This window comes from Orcinus orca, chromosome 1 (assembly GCF_937001465.1).
Source record: "Orcinus orca chromosome 1, mOrcOrc1.1, whole genome shotgun sequence".
Taxonomy (NCBI): domain Eukaryota; kingdom Metazoa; phylum Chordata; class Mammalia; order Artiodactyla; family Delphinidae; genus Orcinus; species Orcinus orca.
Window position 1 is genome coordinate 18,586,846 of NC_064559.1, and position 21,269 is coordinate 18,608,114.

At 37.2% G+C, this 21,269-nt stretch overlaps 1 protein-coding gene across 1 annotated transcript in view; it reads left to right on the forward strand.

Annotated features, from left to right (window-relative positions):
* USH2A (usherin) overlaps positions 1-21,269 on the forward strand; it is a 782,904-nt gene that overhangs the window by 408,799 nt on the left and 352,836 nt on the right. The window contains exons 35-36 of the mRNA XM_049708907.1: positions 5,238-5,389; positions 10,198-10,360. Of these exons, the coding sequence (XP_049564864.1) occupies positions 5,238-5,389; positions 10,198-10,360 (315 nt within the window). The remainder of the gene's footprint in view (positions 1-5,237; positions 5,390-10,197; positions 10,361-21,269) is intronic.

A 21,269-nucleotide genomic window follows, 5' to 3' on the forward strand; every position in this document is an offset into this window, starting at 1 on the left:
CTGTTTCATCCTCACAACATGCTTATGGTGGCCCCAGCTTCCTGGTTCTGGGACAGGAAACTCATCTTGCTAGTACTGGAGAAGACCAGATTGATCACTGATTGCATGTGACGTGATCAGATATGTGTTTTGAAAACTGCCCCTCTGACTATATTATCAAGAATAAATTTTGTGGGAGTATGAATAATGCATCAAAACACTTAGGTGGCTATAATTCTTAGGTACGAAATGGTGGCAGAATGGACTAGATGGCCATGGATATAGAGATGGGGAAAGATCAATTTGGGATGTAAGGTCTACAGGACTGAGGATGGAGTTGGTGTGGTGGATGAAGTAGAGAAGAGTGTCCAAAATGACTTAAAAGGCGAACTGTATGTATCCAGTGCACACTGGTTCTACAATTGATCTTTTAGCCCTATAAATCTTTTAGCATCCTACAAATACTGTTGAATATTGGTCACCTAAGAAAGCTGGGTAACTGTTTGTGTGTAAGAGTGTGAGATCTCACCTGCCCTGAGTCTGGACTTCAGTCTCATCTACTCCTTATGCATCATGAATTGTAAAAAAGTGAGCAGTTGAATTAACTGTCACAAATGTCACTTAATTTCATTCTCAGCTCATTTGCCATGTGCTCATCTTACTCTGAGCTCTTCTCTCAGTAACTGTCTATTATTTCTTTATTCAAAGTTCTAAATGTCATGGTTATAGTTTCTCAGCAGAGCTTGCTAGGGGCTGACTTGTTAGAGTCCAGTAGACAAAACAAAGAAGTTACTTTTGAGAGCCTGTCACTGAGAGAGAATGGAGAACTCAAAAAGGAGACACTAGACTTGAGGAAGTGTAGCCACTGAGTGAAGTTAAGGGGAAGAGCTGGGTAAGTATCCTCTATCTCCTCAGCCCAGTCCTGGAGGGTATCATTGAATTAGCGAATACAGTCTCTGACGTCTGTTTGAATCATCACAGAATGATTCAGTTATATTCATTATTGTCTGTGTGAAACTATAGGAAAGTGTGTAGTGCTTGCTGGAAAGATTTCCTCCAAAAATGGTTAAGATTTTTAAGTTTGTGCTTCAGGGATGAGATTGAGTTATAACGAAAATTAACTCCTATAAAATATCTCATTTCCCATTATGTCAGATAAATGAGATATTATGCACATAATCCCAGCAGAAAAGAAGTTCTCTGTTCCCCAATTACGTAAGAAAAGGGAAATATTGATTTGGGTACTTTCTGTTTCAATGTTGAAAAGCAGATCAAGAAGATAGAGTTTCAGGAGTCTTAAAATTTCTTTAAGAGCTTCTGCAACATGTGATTTGCACATAAGTGCAATAACATAAGTGATTTGCACATTGTGTGCCCATCACATACAATGATTGCTTAGCAAAGTGCCTGGCATATAGTAATTTCTTGTCTTCATTATTATATTATTAGTGTGATTTTATCTATTTTTCTTCTCTTAAATTTTCCATGTGCTAATTGGTTTCTCACTATGTACCTCTCATTTCTTAGCTTTAATTCACTTGTGCTTTTGTGTGTCAAGTATTAAATGGCATTAAAGCAAATACTCTCTATAAGTATTCTTTGAGTTACCATAGATGGTGACATTAGAATAAAGAAGAACAGATGCTGGCAGCTGTACTTTTTTTGTGGAGCCAGAGGGGTACCTGAGAGTAAAATGAAGACACTTTCTCAAAAATTTGGGAAATAAGGGAAGTGGACCTGCTTTCGGAAAGAGACATGGTACAGAGTTATCTTCAGAAAGGAAAATGGGTCAAAGCACTAGCTTTTTAAAGTATAAGCTCATTTAAATTTTAAAAAGCTTTCATCCTAAAGGATGTATTGATCAAGATCTAATTGGTCAAGTAGAAAATACATTAGGTATTCAAGACAGACTATATTTAATATTGTACAAGGAATTGGTTACAAGAGCATTGGAAGGACTGGAAGAAAAAAAAAAAAAAAGGGAGAAGGAGGTAGATACCAGGAGAACAAAAAGCGTGATTGCCAGCAAGGTGCTTAGTTCCCTGGGCAGGAGCTGAGCTGTGGGCCCGCTGCTGGATCTGCTGATTTGAACTGGATGCTTGAACCATCAAGAGCCACCGAGATTCCACTACTGAAGAAGCTGCAAATGCGGAAGAGGAGCTTGTGATGTCCGGACTGCATGGTGTGGCCCCTGCTTGGCTGTGTAGTGACAGTCAGCAAAGGCCTCTGCTCTTGGAGCTGGAAGCTGGATGTTTTCTTTCTTCCTGCTTCTGCCCTTCTAGCAATGCCTCCTCTTGGTGAAACTTACTAGAAATTCAACCAGCAAGAGAGCTACAAATGTAATGTGCTGGCTGTTGAGCTCAGTGCACAGAGCAGACTAGAAGGATGGATGTAGAGCTGTGATCAGATGACTTAGATGAATAAGCAGCTGAGCTATTCAGCCGCCATGCCCACTCTTTTACCTTCTATTACTTGCCACTACTGTTGATAATCACTGCATGCTTCCACCCCAAATGATACTACTCTGCTTTGGACAGATGAAGATGCTCTTACCCTCTGTCACTATAGTCATATCTGGGTGGTATTAATTCCCCTTTCAGTTTAGATACAACCCACATGGATATTCTACAACTTAAAAACTAAACTATAAACTAAAACCCACAAACTTTTAAAATATAAATCAATAGGGAAAAGGAGGAGGGAAAATTAGTTATTATATACAAATCTCTATGTAATAAGCACGAAATAAAAAATAACGTCTACAATTCTTGTTTCTATAACTAGTTAAGGCCATAGTTGATATTCAAAACTTCTTCCCCTTGCTCTCAGCCAGTTGCCCATCTGTTTGGGATTCTTGACCTAGCGATGCAACCAAATGTGTACTACTAAAAGCTCTGTGTCCTTAGTGGTTGTGGCTTAAGTGACTTTAGACTTTTAAAAGTTACATGTTCGGACCTGGTCAGACAAAGGGATGTCCTTGGGAAAGTCTGGAATGTCAGCATGCGAAAGGAAGCTAATTCCTCCTTCCACATAGTAATTTTTTCTTTGCCTGTTGATCTAATTGCACGAGGATCCCAAATTGCCGGGTATCAATAATATTCTCAGTTTCTAATTTACTGGTACCTTGGTGATGCCGCATGATATAAGTATTCCTCTCTGTGAGTAGAGAAAGCACGAATAGTTTCTGTAGCATATGAAGTATAATAGTGAGAGGTAATACGCTGACTACCTTCCCTTGAGTCCAACATTTTCTCACTATAGAAAAACCAGCATCCAATACAGGTTCCTTGTTCAAAGCAGACGTAGCATCCTATAGGAACCCCAGATCCACAGGGTGTTATCTCTCAGCTTGGGCTGTGAGGTAGGCTTCCAGAGGCCATTTCGGCAATCTCCCAGACTGTGGGTTGATGAGGTATATTGTAAGATGGATAACTTCCATAGTTATAGTTAGTTCACTTCCTCCTTCTTTTGCTATAAACTGATTTCTTAATCAAAAGCGGCATTGTGAGAGATATTCTGACAACAACCACAGCATTCCATAAGTTCACAGACGATGGAGCTGCCAGACCACTGTGAACAGGTTCTAGAAGTGAGCAACTCCTTCCCAGGAGAGAGGGACGCTTGCAAAAAGTCTCCTGGTATAATGATTCCCAGAGGGAAGCTGTCCCTAATATGGTGACGGATGAAGGTTTGATCTACTTTCAGGACATTCGCAAGACCAGATCTGCTGTGCATAAGGCTGAGAGTCAGGCATCCTGGAAGCCATCTCTCAGGGACTCTCTTGATGACCTTTGATTTTGCTAGAGTCTTTGTTTCAAAACTCACTCCTTCTCTAAATCCTGATTTTGAGCTATTCTATAATATCAACCTTCTAGCAAGTTTCTTTTCACATTTCAGGTATCTAGGTATCTTTTTCCTGTTGTCTTGAATTTTCACTCTGTATTGGATGCTGGTATTTTATTCCTATGCTGCATATACTTTAATGTATTCATTCAGTCAATATTTTTTAAGTACCTACTGTGTTTTAGTCATAGTGCTAAGCTCTAGAAATACACAGGTGAGGAAGAGTCGAGATTGCCTTGGGGATCCTGTAGCCCATTGGCAATGTCAGGCAATTAAATAAGGAATAATGTCACTAATAATGTGAGAAGTGGGAAAGTAAATACTATGATGAAGATGTGCTGTGCGCTAGTGGAGAGGCACCCAACATCTGTCCTCAGGGAAGGCTATCTGACAGATGAACAGTTAAGTCCTCAAGGACACACCCAGGAGGGCACTGTGAAATTAATTTTAGTTTGAAAGAGTTTCTAATTTAGCATGCAAGCAAAGTTCTGTTTCCCCCAGTATAATGTTTAATGAGTGTGGGGATGCTGTATTTCCAGTGAACAGAGATCCCTAACTTCCTTTTAATGCATGTTTGGATGCAATAAATCAAATGATTATATTAGCCATATAAATGATTATATTAGCCATTCAGTCTCTCAAATCTCTGTTAGTTGATTTCATGAAAATGCACATAAGTTCTGAAATAAATTTAAGTTGATCATTAAATCTAGCAAATCATAGTTTCTCTAACCCATTCATGAGTGTCTCATAAATGCAATCTGTGCAAATTGCCAAGGCTTTCTGTTTAGGTAATTCAGTGTTGTAATTGAGAGCATGGGCTCTGGAGCCAGACCGCCTAGATTCAAATCCTTACTCCGAAACCTGCGAGCTTTGTGACCTTGAGCAAGTGACCTAAGCTATCTGTGCCTGATTTTCCTCATCTATGAAATGGTGATCATAATACTGCCTTTATTATAGTAATGCTGTGAGGAGAGAGTTAAAAAGGAGGATGCTCTTGGAACAATGCCTGACACATCCTGAGTCACACACAATGCATTACCCAACAAGGTCATTGGACTTCTAAAGCACATCTATTAGGATATCATTTTAGAAAGCAATACAAATTATAAATGTACTTAATTTATTCATTTTTTATATGGAACACCAATGACAGCAGATAACGTGATGCAATAGAAAGATTCCTATACCGGGACTCTTGGGTTCTATTTGTGTCTCTGTACTAATTAGCTTAACATTTTGATATTCAAGAGTTTAAAGCCGGTTTTATCCTTTGGAAAGAGGCAGGGTTTAGACTAAGGGAGAGACTGTGATTCCACGAAATTAGAAATCATATCAAGAAGTGCTGGCTTCTTTTAAGACATTCTTTGCTGTTGTCTAACAATCATACTAAAAGGCAGTTATTATCTTCCCAGGTGTTATCACAAGTTACGGACTATATCTAGATGGTATATTAATTCACAATTCCTCAGAACTCAGCTGTCATGCTTCTGGATTTGCTCCTTGGAGCTTACATTCCTTCAGAGTCCAAGCCTGCACGGCCAAAGGTTGTGCTCTGGGCCCACTGGTGAGTGTATGAATTCACATTCCGGAAATGTATTAAATGTCAGATGACAATGAACAGGCAACTCTGCACAGCTAGCCTTTCAAGTTGGATGGGAGAGTTTCGTTTTATAAAATTTCAATTAAGGGTTAGTAGGATTTTATATTCAACATAAATTTCAAGACGGCACATAGGTCTAGTGAAGGACAGAAGGTACATTTTACTGAAATTTCAAACGGTAAGTTGACCAGCTGAGCAGGCATACATGCGATTTTGCCCAATTTAGTGACAGAGTTACAGTGGATGTTTTTCTTCCAAGTAATGAACTCGACCACTTGAGTAAGTTTATGATTAAAAAGTGAAAATAATTAAAAACGCATAACTGCCACAATATGTCAACACTGCTTCCCAACAAGTATATTCATCAATTAAAAGATTGTTTGCCTCATCCATTAGAATAATATATTTTAATTTCATGAGTTCGATATATTAATAAGAACAGTATTTAAAATTACATTAATATCAGCTTTTGATATCCACATTTCAGTAATCTATATCTACCTATATTTCATTTGTAGTTGAAAGATAGACAAAAGTGTGCTTTTTATTACTGGTATAATTTTCAAAACCCAATTGATTGTACATAATTGTCATAGACCAGCATGACATTCTTTAGTTTCAAAACATAACATTTGACTCTTGTGCATATTTCTTGATTGATTAGATTAAGCTTCTTTTAAGGGAAATGCTCATTCATTTTAGATATTTTTTGGCAGTCTTTCCTAATGGCCTATCCTTTTAATGCGTTTTGTCTTCATTGAAGAGTGTATTCTATAAATATTACCTTGAAAAACAGCTCTACCATTTAATTTTTTGCTTCCTTATTTTTGCTCACACCTCCCGTTTCGCTTCAGAGATTGGTTGCTTTCCAAGCTGCTAACATCATCTATCAGTGGAGCTGAGCTGTAGTCTTTATTGCCATTAAGTATTTTATAGCCTGGACCCCTCTGATGGTTACTTACTCTTAAAAGCAGGAATGGCAATAGGCCAGCCTTTCTTCTCCATTCAGAAAAGAAAAAGAAACAAAAGAACACATCCCATGAGCTTGAAACTGAGACTTTTTCAAAAATATAAAGTGCATATGGTGGTCCTGGCTACTAAACTGGGTCCCACTCTGTCTCCTGATGTTCTGGTAACTTTAAACAAGGGGGACATGGTTATCAATCTACGTCTTGTACAGATAATAGGCGATGTTGACCTGAAGGAATCAAATTCCACAATGCCTGATGGGAAGGAGGAAACCGAATTGGATTGTAAAACCCTACTCTCCCACGGCCTCACACATCCTAGACTCAGTTCTGACTTAAAGCACAGAGTTATTTTCTCCCTTTCGTCTTTTTCTTTATCCTGTGCTCAGTATACAAACACTTTTCCCAAGTCAATGATCCATCTCTGATTACTGGGATTGAATAACAATGTCTTTATTTAGAACAAGTCAACTCTATGTTGCCAAGAAGTTAAAACCCATGGTCTTCAATTGATTTCTAAAATATTTTTTTTACCAATTACAGTACATGTTATGCCCTTAAGAGATTACATATTTGAGTGTTCTAGATAGCTCTGGATGTCTATCACAATCATGAAAGATATTACAGATTCAACTCTTTTTGTTGATGATGATTCTTTTGAATGTGTCCTTGATTTAAGGAATCTAGGAATCAATCTTAAAAGCCAGAATTATCATTAAATCATAATATGTTCAACAAAATCCAGCCAAATTGCGTGTATATATATCACTTAAAGGTATTCTTTATCTGAAGCCCAGTGTTATAGCAAATATTTCATTGAAACAAAAAACTTTATGATCTCTATTTTTAAATCTTTTGCTGGAAGAAATCAAAGAATTAATTTTTCAGAGTCAATTTTTTTTTTCTTCACCTAACAACATTCCTTAATGATAACTCTTGGTTTTTAGAAAGAGAAGCCTGTTTGTTTCACCACTTACGTATTTAATATCATTGTTTTTCATGCACATAGGGAAATACCGTTCAGTGTTTCCTATGACAAATATGCTCTATAGTCTTGAATGTGGTCTGGTTCACCCTCAAAATTTTCTAGGTTGCTCATATAATAAACCAAAACAAAAAAAAAAGGACAAATTTGATAAAATAGAATATTTTTAAAATAAAAATACTTGCATAAATTCCATATTCTTAACACCTTAATTAGCATTAGTACAATATTTTTTGTGCCCTTAGCCTAGCCAAGTTTATTCCCTGTTATTCATGATTCAGAAGAAATTGCTCTGTACTATCTGAAAAGAAAAAAAAGATTTCTGTGTGTTTTGTTCAGTTCTTGTCCATTTACACAATGTATTTGGATTTTAAAGAAATTCCAACGTAAAAAACAATTTACAGTGCCTTTGATCTTAATTTTTTAAGATGCTAATGTGCATTGTCAAATTAAATCCAGTAATTGAGGTTTCATAAATGTTTGAAATAATGAAAAAAATGAGCAGAAAATTCAGCACCAGAAGAACTATTTAAATGCTTTCCTTTTTTTCAATTATATTGTTGAATTGCAATTAGAAACCCTTCACATTTTGTGTTTCTTTAATAATATGCAATAAATTTGTCCATAGGAAAATCACTTTGCTTTTGTTTGTTTTTCTCTTATCCACTGTTAGGTAACACTGGTAGAGTCTAAGACGGGGAACTTTATGACTGTATCTGGCCTTGGAACATTCATTAGATTCAATTCTCCAAGGACCCTTTTAAGGATGAAGTGTGAAACTATAGGCCACCGCTGCATGATGTGGTTAAAAAGCTACCTTGGTTTCTTGGTGATGGCATGCTTATACAGATAAACACACCCAGACACACATGTACACATGCTCATATTTTCACAGCCATTTTTTAAATAAAGAAACGAATAAATTTTGTTATTTGAGACATCTAAATCTTAATGGCAATAAATGTTATGGTCAAGAAAATCCCATGTGGAATATCTATCCTACACCTGCTATTTTTCCCCCATGCCTCCTTGGAAAACATGCTTTATTCTATGAAACCTTAGATTTCTCAACTATTACAAAAGGAAAATGATGCCTACTTTACAAGGGGCTGCTGTGAAAATGTAAATCAAATATTTATACAAAGTTTTGTGGTACGTGGTAAGAGTTGTATTAAGGATAACAATTTTATTAAAATGTTTGTTTTCATTGCATATTTCTTCTCAAATATTTTTTTTTTCTGTGTCAAGGGAGTTTCCCAGGTGAAAGCCAAGTCAACCTTCTAGAATGCCTTTTCCTTAGCATTTTTTAAGGCAAGGTTGATAAAGAAAATGGTAATTTAAAAAAACCAAAACAAGTCAGAGAAAAATAGTACAACTGCCAAATTTAATATACTGTAAAAGCCCTGAAGCATTTATCCATATGCATAAGGAAATTTTAAAATGCTATTTATTTCAAATTGACCAGATATTTGAGAATAATAATATAATTATCTGGATTTTCCCTTAATTCTTCAGCTTCTTGAGTCTCCTTTTATTTGGAACCCTTTAAAATAATTTTCTATACAATAATTTGAACTACATACATAGATATAAACCAATTGTATTGGTTATGAAATATTAAAATGATGAATTGATATTTTTCTAGTCAAGTTTCTTTATCCTTTTTTGTACATAGCTATTAGACTAAAAAAATGACTAGGAGTTATAGATCTAAAGAACCCCATAGCCTTTCTCAGATGAAAATAAAACATGTCATGACCTCATACTTATTAAAAATTAACACATTGTCTTTTCCACATTTATTTTTATAATTGGGAAAGTGTATTCGTCCTAACAAATGAAGGCTACATAATTGAGAATATTTGCCTGACTAAGGATTTCATGTTTGGTCGGTCACCTTCCTGTGAGGCGTGAGCCTGTATTTTAAGAATAAGGTCAACATTATCAACATATTCAGTAAATCTGAAAAGGCCAAACATTTATGAGGGATGCTTATGCGTTTGTGGTGATTAGTTAACAAATTTAAGCCAGTTATTAAAAGATGCTAAAATATCCTGAACCCCTTTCTGCTTTCTTTCCAACTTCACCTTCTTCTGTTCTCTTATTTTACTTATTTAGCTATTAAAATCTTTCTGGCCCCTGTGTAGTGAAGGCTTATATTTATTTCAGATTCCTTCTCTTCAAATAAGTCATTTTTTGTTCTTTTCTGCATACACTCATTACTACTATATTAATGAAATTTCAACTTTTTGTGATTATACTTTAGGGATAGAGTCCCTCAGGTACATTTATCTCTTGATGTCTGGCATGGTGCCGTTTGCACATACCTGGTAGCAACACAGCTCAGAGAACTCTGTGTGTGTGTGTGTGTGTGTGTGTGTGTGTCTGTGTGTATGAGTCAAGATGCTAGGTGTGGCCTTAGACAAAGCCCAGCAGTCTATCACTGCAGTCAGGAGCTTATGAACACAGACCTTACTCAGTTCTTCTGTTTTGCAATCATATAAAAATTGTTTTTAAACCATCCTAGAAGTAGCCCATGGATATGCACCGCCATAGGCACAATCGCAGTGGGAGCTGATCCACATATTCTGGAAATCACAAACTGCCTTGGTCAGGAGCTCAGATTCTAAGCTTTAACAGCAGGAGGAAGAAAACACGAGGTATGCTTTGATCCTGCTGACAAAATGAGGTATTCGTACAAGATGCGACTGTCAAAATAGTTTACTTCACAGCAAAGAGATTCTTTGAAGAAGTATGCTCAAAGTGAAGCATGTACTTATTTTATTTGCAAACAAAAATAAATCTTTTTACACTCACAGGTGGAAAATCGAACTCTAGAAGCTCCTCCTGAAGGAACAGTAAATGTGTCTGTCAAAACAGAAGGATCCCAAAAGGCCCATGTGAGATGGGAAGCACCTTTTCACCCTAATGGACAATTAACGTACTCAGTCCTTTTTACTGGCGCTTTCTATGCTGACCAAGGTAACTTGTTTGTCATTTTTAAACTTTCATAACATTAGAAAACAATGTATTTTCTTTTGAATTTTTTCTTTTAGCCACAGATTTTAATTTCTTTTTCTTTCCTAAAAATAACCTATATTGACAAACCAATTCAGCCATGCTTATTTTGGGGTCCCCAGCACAGCTGTAAAAGCTTCATCTGATGAGTTGCAGGAAGGGCAAACTCTCCACACCCACGCCTGATCTACTCAGCTCCGGGGAGGTGGGAGGCAGCACTCCATGTTTTAACAAATCCTTTAGGTGGCCCTGAAGGTCACTCAACTTCGAGAAAGATTGGCCTAGTATAGATTCTATATTCTTTTCCCCTTGCTTAGTAAATGGTGAAAACCTAAACGATTATTCCTGCAAAGAGTTGAGTTTTAATTTTGCAGTCCGTCTTCAGCAAACTCTTTTTGTGTGATCATTTTAACATTTCTAAAGTAAATTAGGAATGCTGGTGTGTGTTCCAGTCAATTCACTGGACATGGGTTACACTGTATAGGCTTCCTTGAAAGTATTATCAGAAACGATCTGATTCAATAAGTTAAGTTAGGGCTGGTTAGGTATGATGCTCACGTGAAACAACCCTCACCATAGAAAAAAACGCAGCTTTGTATTTCACTGGAAAGCTAATTTTTGTTTTATCCAGTGTTTACTTTTATCATTTCCACGAGTGGCCTATTTTTAAAGGAGGTGTTTCCAACATTTCTTGTTCCGTTAGTAGCAAATATGCAATAACGTTGATAGGGTCACATATAGTATTAACAGGAAAATGATTTTCCTCAGACTTTAAAACTTTAAAATGTTTCTTTTCTAAAAATTTTTATTTTATACTGTGGTTTAGTTGAGTAACAATGTTGTGTTAGTTTCAGGTGTACAGCAAAGTGATTCATTTATACATATCCATGTGTCTATTCTTTTTCAAATTCTTTTCCCATTTAGGTTATTACAGAGTATTGAGCAGAGTTCTCTGTGCTGTACAGTAGGTCCTTGTTGATTATCTGTTTAAATATAGTAGTGCGTATATGTCAATCCCAAATTCCCACTTGATCCCTCCCCGCGCCCCACCTTTCTGGTTCTGCATCATCTACAGCTATTTGTAGGACTTAATAACATCCTCAAAGTGGAAAGCAGGTGAGGAAAGAGGAAAACAGACTTTGCTGAATTTGAGGAGGGCATTCTTATTTGCGTTCTGTGTTGGTACAGCGAGTTGAGTGCGTGTCAGTGTCTGAGTTGATCCCATCAAAGATCGGTGTGTCCCTCTTTTATGCAATCAGGGCTTTGATGTATTCTGCGGTGAAGCACTTGTAAGATTATGAGGTGAAGGAGTGATGATCGATTTGAAAAAAAAGCAGCAACATTTAGGCCAGACCCGTGACAGCCCAGCTATTTCTGCCAAGGCAGCTGGGTGAATAATGTAAGAGCCATATTCCCCCTTGTGTTTAATCTTGCATTGTTTTTGCAGAGAAAATTTCTGCTTGCCTTCTAAGTCATGTCATCTTCGGTTGTCATCCCGTCTCTCAAACCATCAAAACGGTATTAAATGTTGCAAAGCTGCGCAGCAAGAGAACTTTCAAAAGTCAGAACCCATTTGCAGAGCAGCCCTTGTAGAAAATGTATTCTGTTCTCGGCAGAATTTTCCTTCAGTTCTTTCCACTGAGAAGTTTACTGATTTCTCCCAGTGGAATCTGCTGGAATTTATCGGTTCATGGTTGGCAGTCACAGATTAAGGTAAATGTCGATCCGTAATGACCCTCTACATGTTAGTATTGCAGTAAAGCTGGGCTTTTATGTCAAAGATATCGGAGAGGGAGCTATTACACATGACAGGGGTGATCAAGGGACTCCAGACCAAGGCAAGCATTATTAAATATTGACTAGTTCTGTGATTTATGTCGAGCTGGAGGGAAAAAGTGACTTTTTAACCATTATATATTCTTCAGCAACGAAAACCAGCCATTTATCTCCTGCTGGTAATAAAGAACAGAGTGCCTGCATATTTTAGTGGAGGGAAAACCTGGTCTTACAAATGAGATGAACTCCTCCATGATAACATTTCAGTTTGTTAATTGCCAAAAGCAAAACAGACAAATTGGAAGCAATTACAAGATTTGACTTCAAGAGTTTTGCGGTGTGCGTTCAACTCTAGGGTTGAAAGGGGGTGAGGTTGGAAGCCAAAGGATCATCTCAGGATGGGCCCCAGGAAATTCCTTTCGTAGGTTCACTGTCACTGGAACTCTGATGTCCAGTGTTAAGTAAAAGGCTTTCAAATATTGTCTTGTCCGGACACCCATCAACAGCTCGGTGACCTGTACACTGAGGGTAGGGAGATCTGCATGGCTCTACAAGAAACGAATTAAACATTAATTCCTCAAACTTATTTAAGATATCATCTGTTCACAAGATTTATACAAAGCTTATTGAATTGTCTAACGGCTAATTGGTTATTTCCTTGACATAATGAACAACTATATTTCATCCTTTTCCGTGATGACTACTGAAGAGGTGGTGGTTAGAATGTACAAGACAGGAGAATCCAGCCGTAGGAAGCAAGCCTAGCTTAGGAATAAATGCGCCTGCAGCCAGGTCACTGTTCTGTAGGGCAGGATATGAGCTGTCTCTGTAAGACGCTCATGCCGGACCCCATCGTACATGTCAGTTTAGACCCTAAACTACATACTTTACAAAGTCAACATTAGGGGACTTCCCTGGTGACGCAGTGGTTGGGAGTCTGCCTGCCGATGCAGGGGACGCGGGTTCGTGCCCCGGTCCGGGAGGATCCCACGTGCCGTGGAGCGGCTGGGCCCGTGAGCCGTGGCCGCTGAGCCTGCGCGTCCGGAGCCTGTGCTCCGCAACGGGAGAGGCCACAATGGTGAGAGTACCCCGTACCGGAAAAAAAAAAAAAACCAACAAAACAAAGTCAACATTAGATTTTGTAACAACAAATGAGGCAGCACATATCAAAGTGTGATTCCTTAAAAGGTATTTACTTGTGACCAGGTATTACATTCTCATGAATCAATATTTAAAAGACAGGAAAATAATAAGCAGTTAAAAGTGCCCAAACTTTTCTGTAGTTTCAAAGGAAACCAAAGTCCTCCATTTCTTATATCCTAATAGAAATATTTTATGTATGTACAAGCAAATATATGTATTTCCCCCTTTTCAAATGTATCTGCCATGCATACATTTTACACAAATGTTACCAAATTGTACACACTGTGTACAAAAAAATGTACTTTTTTTTCACCACAATTGTAGACACCTTGTCACATGAGTAACCAGAGAACGTCCTCAGTGTTTATACACCTTCATAGTATTCAGTTGTATAGATTATGCCATCACTGGTTTAACCAGTCCGCTATTGATGGGCATTTAAGTTATTTCCAATCTTTTGCCATTTCAAAGAATGCCTTAATGAATAAAGATATAGGTATGCCTTTTCACACTTTGGCAGCATGTTAGTCTGATAAATTGCTTGAAATGATTTTTGGAACTTTGTAAGATATTGCCAACCTTCAGTCCACAGAGGCCATACAATCTGTGCTCTCATGGGAGTGTTATAGTGTGCCTGTGTGTCTACAGCCCTGTCATCTGAGCACATGGCAAATTGATTATATTAAAAATGATGGCAGATAGGATCTTGAGTATGCATTTCTCTTATTAGTTAGTTTCAACTTATTTTCATATGTCTAAAATCGGTTTGTATTTCTTTCTCTGTGAATTCTCTGTTTGTGTCATTTGCCCATATTTTAACCAAACTTAAGGAACTCTTAAGTATTAACAAAATCTGTTATGGTGAGTAGCAATATTTTTCCCTCTCCTCAATGGTTTTTTTTTTTTCCTAGCACTTTAATGCTTTTTAAAAATACATTTATATTCAATCAATTCAGAATTTATACAAATAAGTAATCTATGGATCAAACCTTTTTTCTCAGAAAATATTTTACTATCTCAAACCATTTATTAAATAAACCAGATTCTTTCCCACTGGTTTGAGTTGCTGTCTTTAAAAAGTCTTAAATTTCTGCATTTATTTATAAATATATTTGGACAGATCTTTACCTTAATTTACATTATTATGGTAATTTAATTATGAAAGCTCTAGAATATTTTTTAATTCCTAATAAATGAGGACTAATCTACCTCATTATTTTTATTGTATAGAATTTACCTACTTATTTTCCTCATTTATTTTCTTTCAAGCAATATTGGTAATTTGCTACTTCCCCCCAGAAGTCCTGATGCTATTTATATAAGGATGGGATTGAATTTATAAGTTAACTCAGGTAGAATTAATATCTCTGTGATATTGAGCTTCTCTAATCAATAATATTATTATTATTTCTATCTGTCTTCTCTCTCTCACAAGACGTTAAAGTTTTCTTCATATAGATTTGTTCATTTTTGTTTAGTTTATTCATTGATATTTTATAAATATAAATAATTTTATATAATTATAAATTATATTATATCTGTTAATAATTAAGTAACTTAAAAGAGCTAAGTTTTGAATAATACATAGAGTCCACTCTCAGATACGTGTCTTCAGAAAGCCATACTTTCACACTTCTATATCTATTGGATGATCTAACCACAATAAGCATCTATGGCTTTTTTGATACTAGGATTTGTTGTAATTTTCTCAAAAGCACAGACACTTTACCAAGTAGAACATGATAACCTGATTAATTAGACTGTCAACTAGTTTTTAGTAAACCAGATCTGAGGTGTATAAAATGGCACCAAAGATTGGACCTGAATGGTCTCTGCGCCCATAGAATTGGCAAACAAATAAAGAAGAGAAGACAGGGAAACCTAGCAGGGTCATTCTCAAGTGTGTGAGGCTAGAGAGAAACCAGAGACCAGGGAAACCAAGTGGAACAGAGCTAACTGGGGGAAGATTTTGGAAACATTGGCCCTTACTCTTTGCTTCAGTGATGGGTTAGAATAACCTGAGTGTGAAAACACACAGAGGGAATGACAGAGCCAGCACAAACAAATGTGAATGGCAAAAATTAACAGATTGCCCAGCCCACAGTGGGATATATAAGAACATTTTTTCTTAATGTCTACCATAAAAGTAAGGATGAGCACTTCCTTCTGTGGGATTCTGCCTGATTTGAAGCATCCATTTAATTATGAGGAACAAATGACACAAATTAGCTTTTTCTCGCAGCTGAAAATGCCACTTACTGACCTGGAATAAGTGCTGTGCTCTATGGCTCTCCAAAGCCTTCCACTCACCTTGCACAGGTGAACGGCCAGCTCCCCAGGATCAGTTTACAACATCGCCAAGATTCTTTTCTCTTCACATATATGAATTAACTAACACATTTAATGGTAAGTAATAGGTTTCTAAAACTTCCTTATGAAACATACTGAGTGTGTGGGTTTTTTAAATAAAAGAAATGTGTAAATTTAGGAATTAAAAACTAAAATAACTGACAGCATAGTAGTAAAAAACATGGCTTATGTGAAACTGGTTTTAAAATTATAAATCTTTTATCTAACTGGTAGGTGAAAGTAATATGTGATGAGAATTTATGGTTGTATAATTCTTTTATTAGGTTTCAAAAATATTTTCAACTCAGTATTATGAAACCATCTAATTGTCAAGAAGGAATGTAGAGAATAATATTATTAAGAGAAAAAGAAAATCTTCTGAGGTCCTATCGAGTATTTTCACAAATGCCAGGCTCTTTACTACTAAACCAGATTCCTTAGATGCTTTACACAGACCCTCTTCTTAGTAGACAAGCCCACGTCCTGCTTTTTTTCTTAAGCAGTTACTGCAGAGTCCTATGCGAATAGTTTGAGTCTTCATTTTGCTTCCTTTTGAATGAATCGGGAAGTGATCTTCCTTGCTGGATAACCTGACAGATTGTTTTGTGTCTGAGTTTCTCAGGCAAAGCACCAGGGTGTGCTAATTGCCAAGTCCTTTGTGCACTGTTAATTCTCACCTGCTCTGAAAAATTGGATTGCAGCTTAGTTTTCATCTTTAAATGCCTTTCTCTTAATCCCCTATTTTGTGTTGTGGCACAGAATAAAGATGTGCCTTTGAGAAAGAGAGAAATGTGGATTACTGAGAAAAGAAAGACAAGAAAATGATCCTTCAGCATTTGCAAAGGGAAATATCATTTTAGTTTTAATAAAAAGCCATTTAATAAATTCATCATGGCAAAATTGAGTCCTTTTATAGAAACCTGAAAATTCTTTTTCCTGAACATAGAAAGATGAAAGGAATAGATTTTAGGAGGGTTTTTTCCCAGTGTGGATACCTTCAACCAGGAATGAATCTTTAAAAAGGAAAAGTGAAAGGAAAGGAGAGGGAAGGGAAGGAAAAGGGAAAAAGAATGGAAGGAAGGGAGGGAGGGAGGGGAAAAGGGGAGAGCAAATCATCAAATTAGCATTAATCAGACGCTTTCTTTGCTTGTAAGAACAGGTGGGCCTGAAAAAGAATTTGATTAATTTTGAACACTATTTTTAAAAAGGGCAATGTAAATTTGGAAAAAAATATCATATATACATATATATATGTATGTATATATACACACACATAATAGTTGTTAATTCTGGGTGGTTGTATTAAGAATGGTTTACCTTCCCATTTTTCCTGTTTTAAACGCACAATTTTTAAATCTTCTACAACAAATACATATTATTTTTTGCAATAAATTTTTAAACAGAGCTGGTGAAAGCAGACTATCCCAAGGCAGAGTTATTTGGAGTAATCACAGCTGGTTCCGCTTAGAAGGACTAGATCTGAGGGCTGAGTCAGAAGCCCTAAGGTCGAAGCCTACAGAAGGATGAAAGGGCATCTTCGTGTAAATTTCAATGATTATCCGAACACCCTTTGGGTGGCATGTATAATGTTAAATTTTCCTTCTCATGTTTTGCCTGCGTTTCTCTCTTTGGCAGTAGTTGCCAGTGGTCATCAAACAAACAAAAACCCTGAGGGTGTTGCAAAACAAAGAAGGGAACTACGCAGGATTGGTCAGAGAAGCAAGTGAGACTATGTATGACTCAGTTGTTAAAGAGGGTCTTAGGGAAAGAATGAGAAGTGGAAGATTCTCGTTGTTGAAGTTAGAGGATAGGGAACAGGGGCGAGAAATTCTCCCTACAGTGGTCACATCTGGAAGGGGAGTGGGGCGGTTTAAAGAGGGAAGAGGATTTTTCTATGTAGAAAAGATACAGGAGCATAAATATGATTGCCTTCCTCTTTCCCCATTCTATGAGCATCAACTTTTCCTCCTTTGATTAAGTAGCGTCAGTATCTCATTCCAATGTCAGCATCAAGTGTTTGCTCCTTGGCACACGTGCTCATCTAGAAACAAAAGAAAATAAAGGAAAACTGAAACTGCACAAGTGAATTAAGTACTGCTGGGTTTCAACTAGACAAGTGCACATTTTTAACTACCTTAAAATACCAGCACCCGGAATAGGCTTACCGTCTCCAGGAGCCGCTGGTCACCAGAAATAGTGCTTTAGACTGTCAGTAGATTCAAGCACTATTAATCTCTAAAAAAAAAAAAATCTCAAAAAAAACACAAAAAAGCAGTCCATCTTTCAAGGTTATCTAGAGAAATTCAGAGACCTTTGCACACAGTCTGATTCTCTGGTTGCCTTTCCTCTCAGAATAAACTGTGTTTTAGAAAAAGTACAGAAAAAAAAAAAGGAGAGAGACGCATTTGGTTTTTTGGGGAGGTAAAGAAAATAATTATACATGGGAACCTCTTAGATTTTCAAGGAGTCTGCAGGAAGGCTAATGCTGTTAGGAAAGGGACAGCTTTGTTTTATAGTCCCTGATGTCTGTTTTTCAATGTGGTGGAAAGTGTGCACTTTCAGGGCTGCGCTCGCAAGAAATGCAGTGTATTTGACACGCTTCCCTCTGGGAAAAGCCGCCAGTGGGGGAATTGTTGCAGTGATGCAGTACAGCTTGCAACTTGGAATCCCGTCGAAGAACTTTGTAGTTGCTTGTCAGTCAGTGGGAAGATAAAAGAGGCAGCTTCTTTTCAAGCAATTTGAATTCATTTCTCTGTAATGAGTTAGACGGTCAGGCAGCAGCAGTGAGCTCGCCCGAGATCTTATAAAGTGTATTTCAGGGTGAAGGAGACAGTGATGGAGAAAAGGAAGCATGAAGTCTGCCTTGCAGACGAATCAGCAGAGTAACGTGGCTTGTCGCTGGTCCACTTCTTTTCAGGACTCCTTTGCTTGAATCCCCATATCTTTAGAAGGAAAGGTCAGAGAAAGTCCAGCTCTATCCCAGTTTATTAAATAAAAACCCAATATATGAAAATTAAAACTCAGAGTCTAAAGTAGCAGGCAATAGTATTTCATACACAAATACTCATCAAGCGTAGACATTAAAAGGCATTATACTGCGGGTTGTTTTAGGGTTTTTCCCACATTATACGGTTATTCACCATACAATTTCTTTTAGAGACAGAGAAGAAATTAAATAAGTGTCATGTTAGGGAGTTCTTTTGGTTATAGACAATAATCCTGGACCTCTCTCCCTGACAATATCAGGTGTTTAAAATCAACACAAGAAATATCAGGAATGGTGACTGTGGGAAAAGGTTATGTTCGAAGCAAGTATTAATTTGAAGAGCAATGAGAATATAGAGGAACTAGAGAAAATTACTTTCTCCCTATTTCTTTGGGAAGCAAATTTCTCTTCTGCAAAAAAGAAATTATCATTAATATACTCTTGCCTAAAGTTCCAACGCATTTCCAGGGGTATAAATGCACACAAAAGAAGCGCACAGGAAATGAAAACGTTTTACTTGGAATTAAAGTAAATCATTGCTGCCTTGTTGGTGAAAATATGAATGGACACTAATAAGATATATGTCATTTCAAACACTGGGCGATAGAACATATACCCACTGAATATATTGACACCTCTGATTGTATATCATGTCACGGCCAATAAAACTATAGAAATGTATAATTAGGACACATTCTTCCATGAGAATGGAATTAAGCATTAATTTATCAAACTTACTTAAGAACTCATCTGTTCTCAGCACTCACACAGCCGCTTATTGAATTTGTGTCTCATATCTAATTGGCTATTTTCTTGGCATAATGAACAAGTGCAGACTCTATGCTGTTGTGTCTTTTGCAGAGACGACGTAATGATGAAATGCAAATTCTAACCCTGGGCTGCACACGGAGTCGGGAGTGCAGCCCACAGAGGCAGGAGAGAGCACCGTGTTTCTGTGTTCTCATAGCTTAAGTTCATGCTTCAAATTCTGCAGGCCATCTTTGTGCCATTCTACCTCCTCATGAAAGGAGACTGTCAGATGAGGAATATCATCTGCAGATCACTCCCAAATGATTTACCTTTGTCTTTGGAAGACTTGTACATCATTTTTTTAAACAAATCAAATTTCCCTTTTCAGAAGGGGAAGGATTTAAAGCATTTTGAAAAACCCATACCATTTTCAAACTCATACCAGGGCAGACTTGGGGGTTTCCAGTACAGACATGGCAAGGTTCACAGGGGGACGCCAGCCATGGAACAGATATGTAATAATTTGAATCGATAGCTGTATACCACAAATACACCTGTCAGGCGTTGGGTCTGGTATGCTTTGTCATGGCAAGGGCTCAATGTTTGCTGAATAAATAGCAATATTAGAGTCAGTCTGCAGATATTTCTTGACTGAAAGTAGAACCATTATACTTAATTATCTGGATTTTGAATAAAGAGGCTTTCAATAGATGTGTCAGCTATGAATTAGTATTAGAGGGAAATGGAAGAGTGGGCTACATAGAGAAATAGGAAAAAATCTAGTCCTTTAGGGCCAGTGTCCTTCCCAACCTCTGCGACACAGTCCTGCAGCAGACGATTTCCTCCTCCGGTTCCTGAGCTGCTCCTGCGGGTGTCTAGGAATGGACCCCTTGGACGATGACAAGGCTTCACCATCATACAGAGTTACAGGGATCACAAACCTTACACTTTAGCCCCTTAGAAAATACTATTAGATGAATCTGTTACCATAATGCCGTATACTAAGAACAGCCCATGGAGAACTAATATTTCCTAACTTTTTGTGAGAAGTTCTTATGATCAATGAGTTACTTCAGTCAACTCAAAAAACAGAATCTGAGGTTGCTAGCAGACCATTTAAGAAAGCACCATGGTTTTATACAGTTTTCTGAGAATTTGGATTGTTTGTAAATAGGGTTGCATGGATATCTTATTTTTTATGTGGTCATATACCTTTGGGGAGATATCAGAAGAACTTTTACATCTGAGGAGTGGATATCTGAAAGCATAAACTAAAATGTAGCTATTTCTTCATTTGTTCATTAATTTGTTCATGCCACAAACATGTATCTAGTTTTAATGGAGCAAGACAGAAATGATAATAGAGACTAGGGTTATAGTGGTGAATTAAGGAGCATGGCCCTTCACCAAAGGGGCTTGTGGTTTACAACAGGAGATGGAAATTAACCCAATAATCACATAAAAACATAAAATTGCAAACTTTGAAAAGCATCAAAGTAAACATATATATCACTAAGATTGCATAATAGGGACCCTAATATAAATTGGAGGATCAGAGAAGACCTTTTTAACAGATGACATTTAGGATAACATTTGGGCACTAATCCAGAGAAGAATACAGGAAAGAGGACTCCAGGGGGAGTGGCATTTGTGAAGGATGTGAGAAGCATAAAATTTTGGTGTGATTGAGGAAACCAAGGAAGGCCAATATGTCTGGGACAGAGTGGATGAGGAAGAGAATGGCATAAGGTGAGACATAAAAGCAAGACAAGAGCTACTTTAGGAAGAATCCTGTAGGCTACTCAAGGATTTTGGCATGGAACTACAAGGATTGTCTATATTTTTCAGTTGTATAGCAGATGAATATTA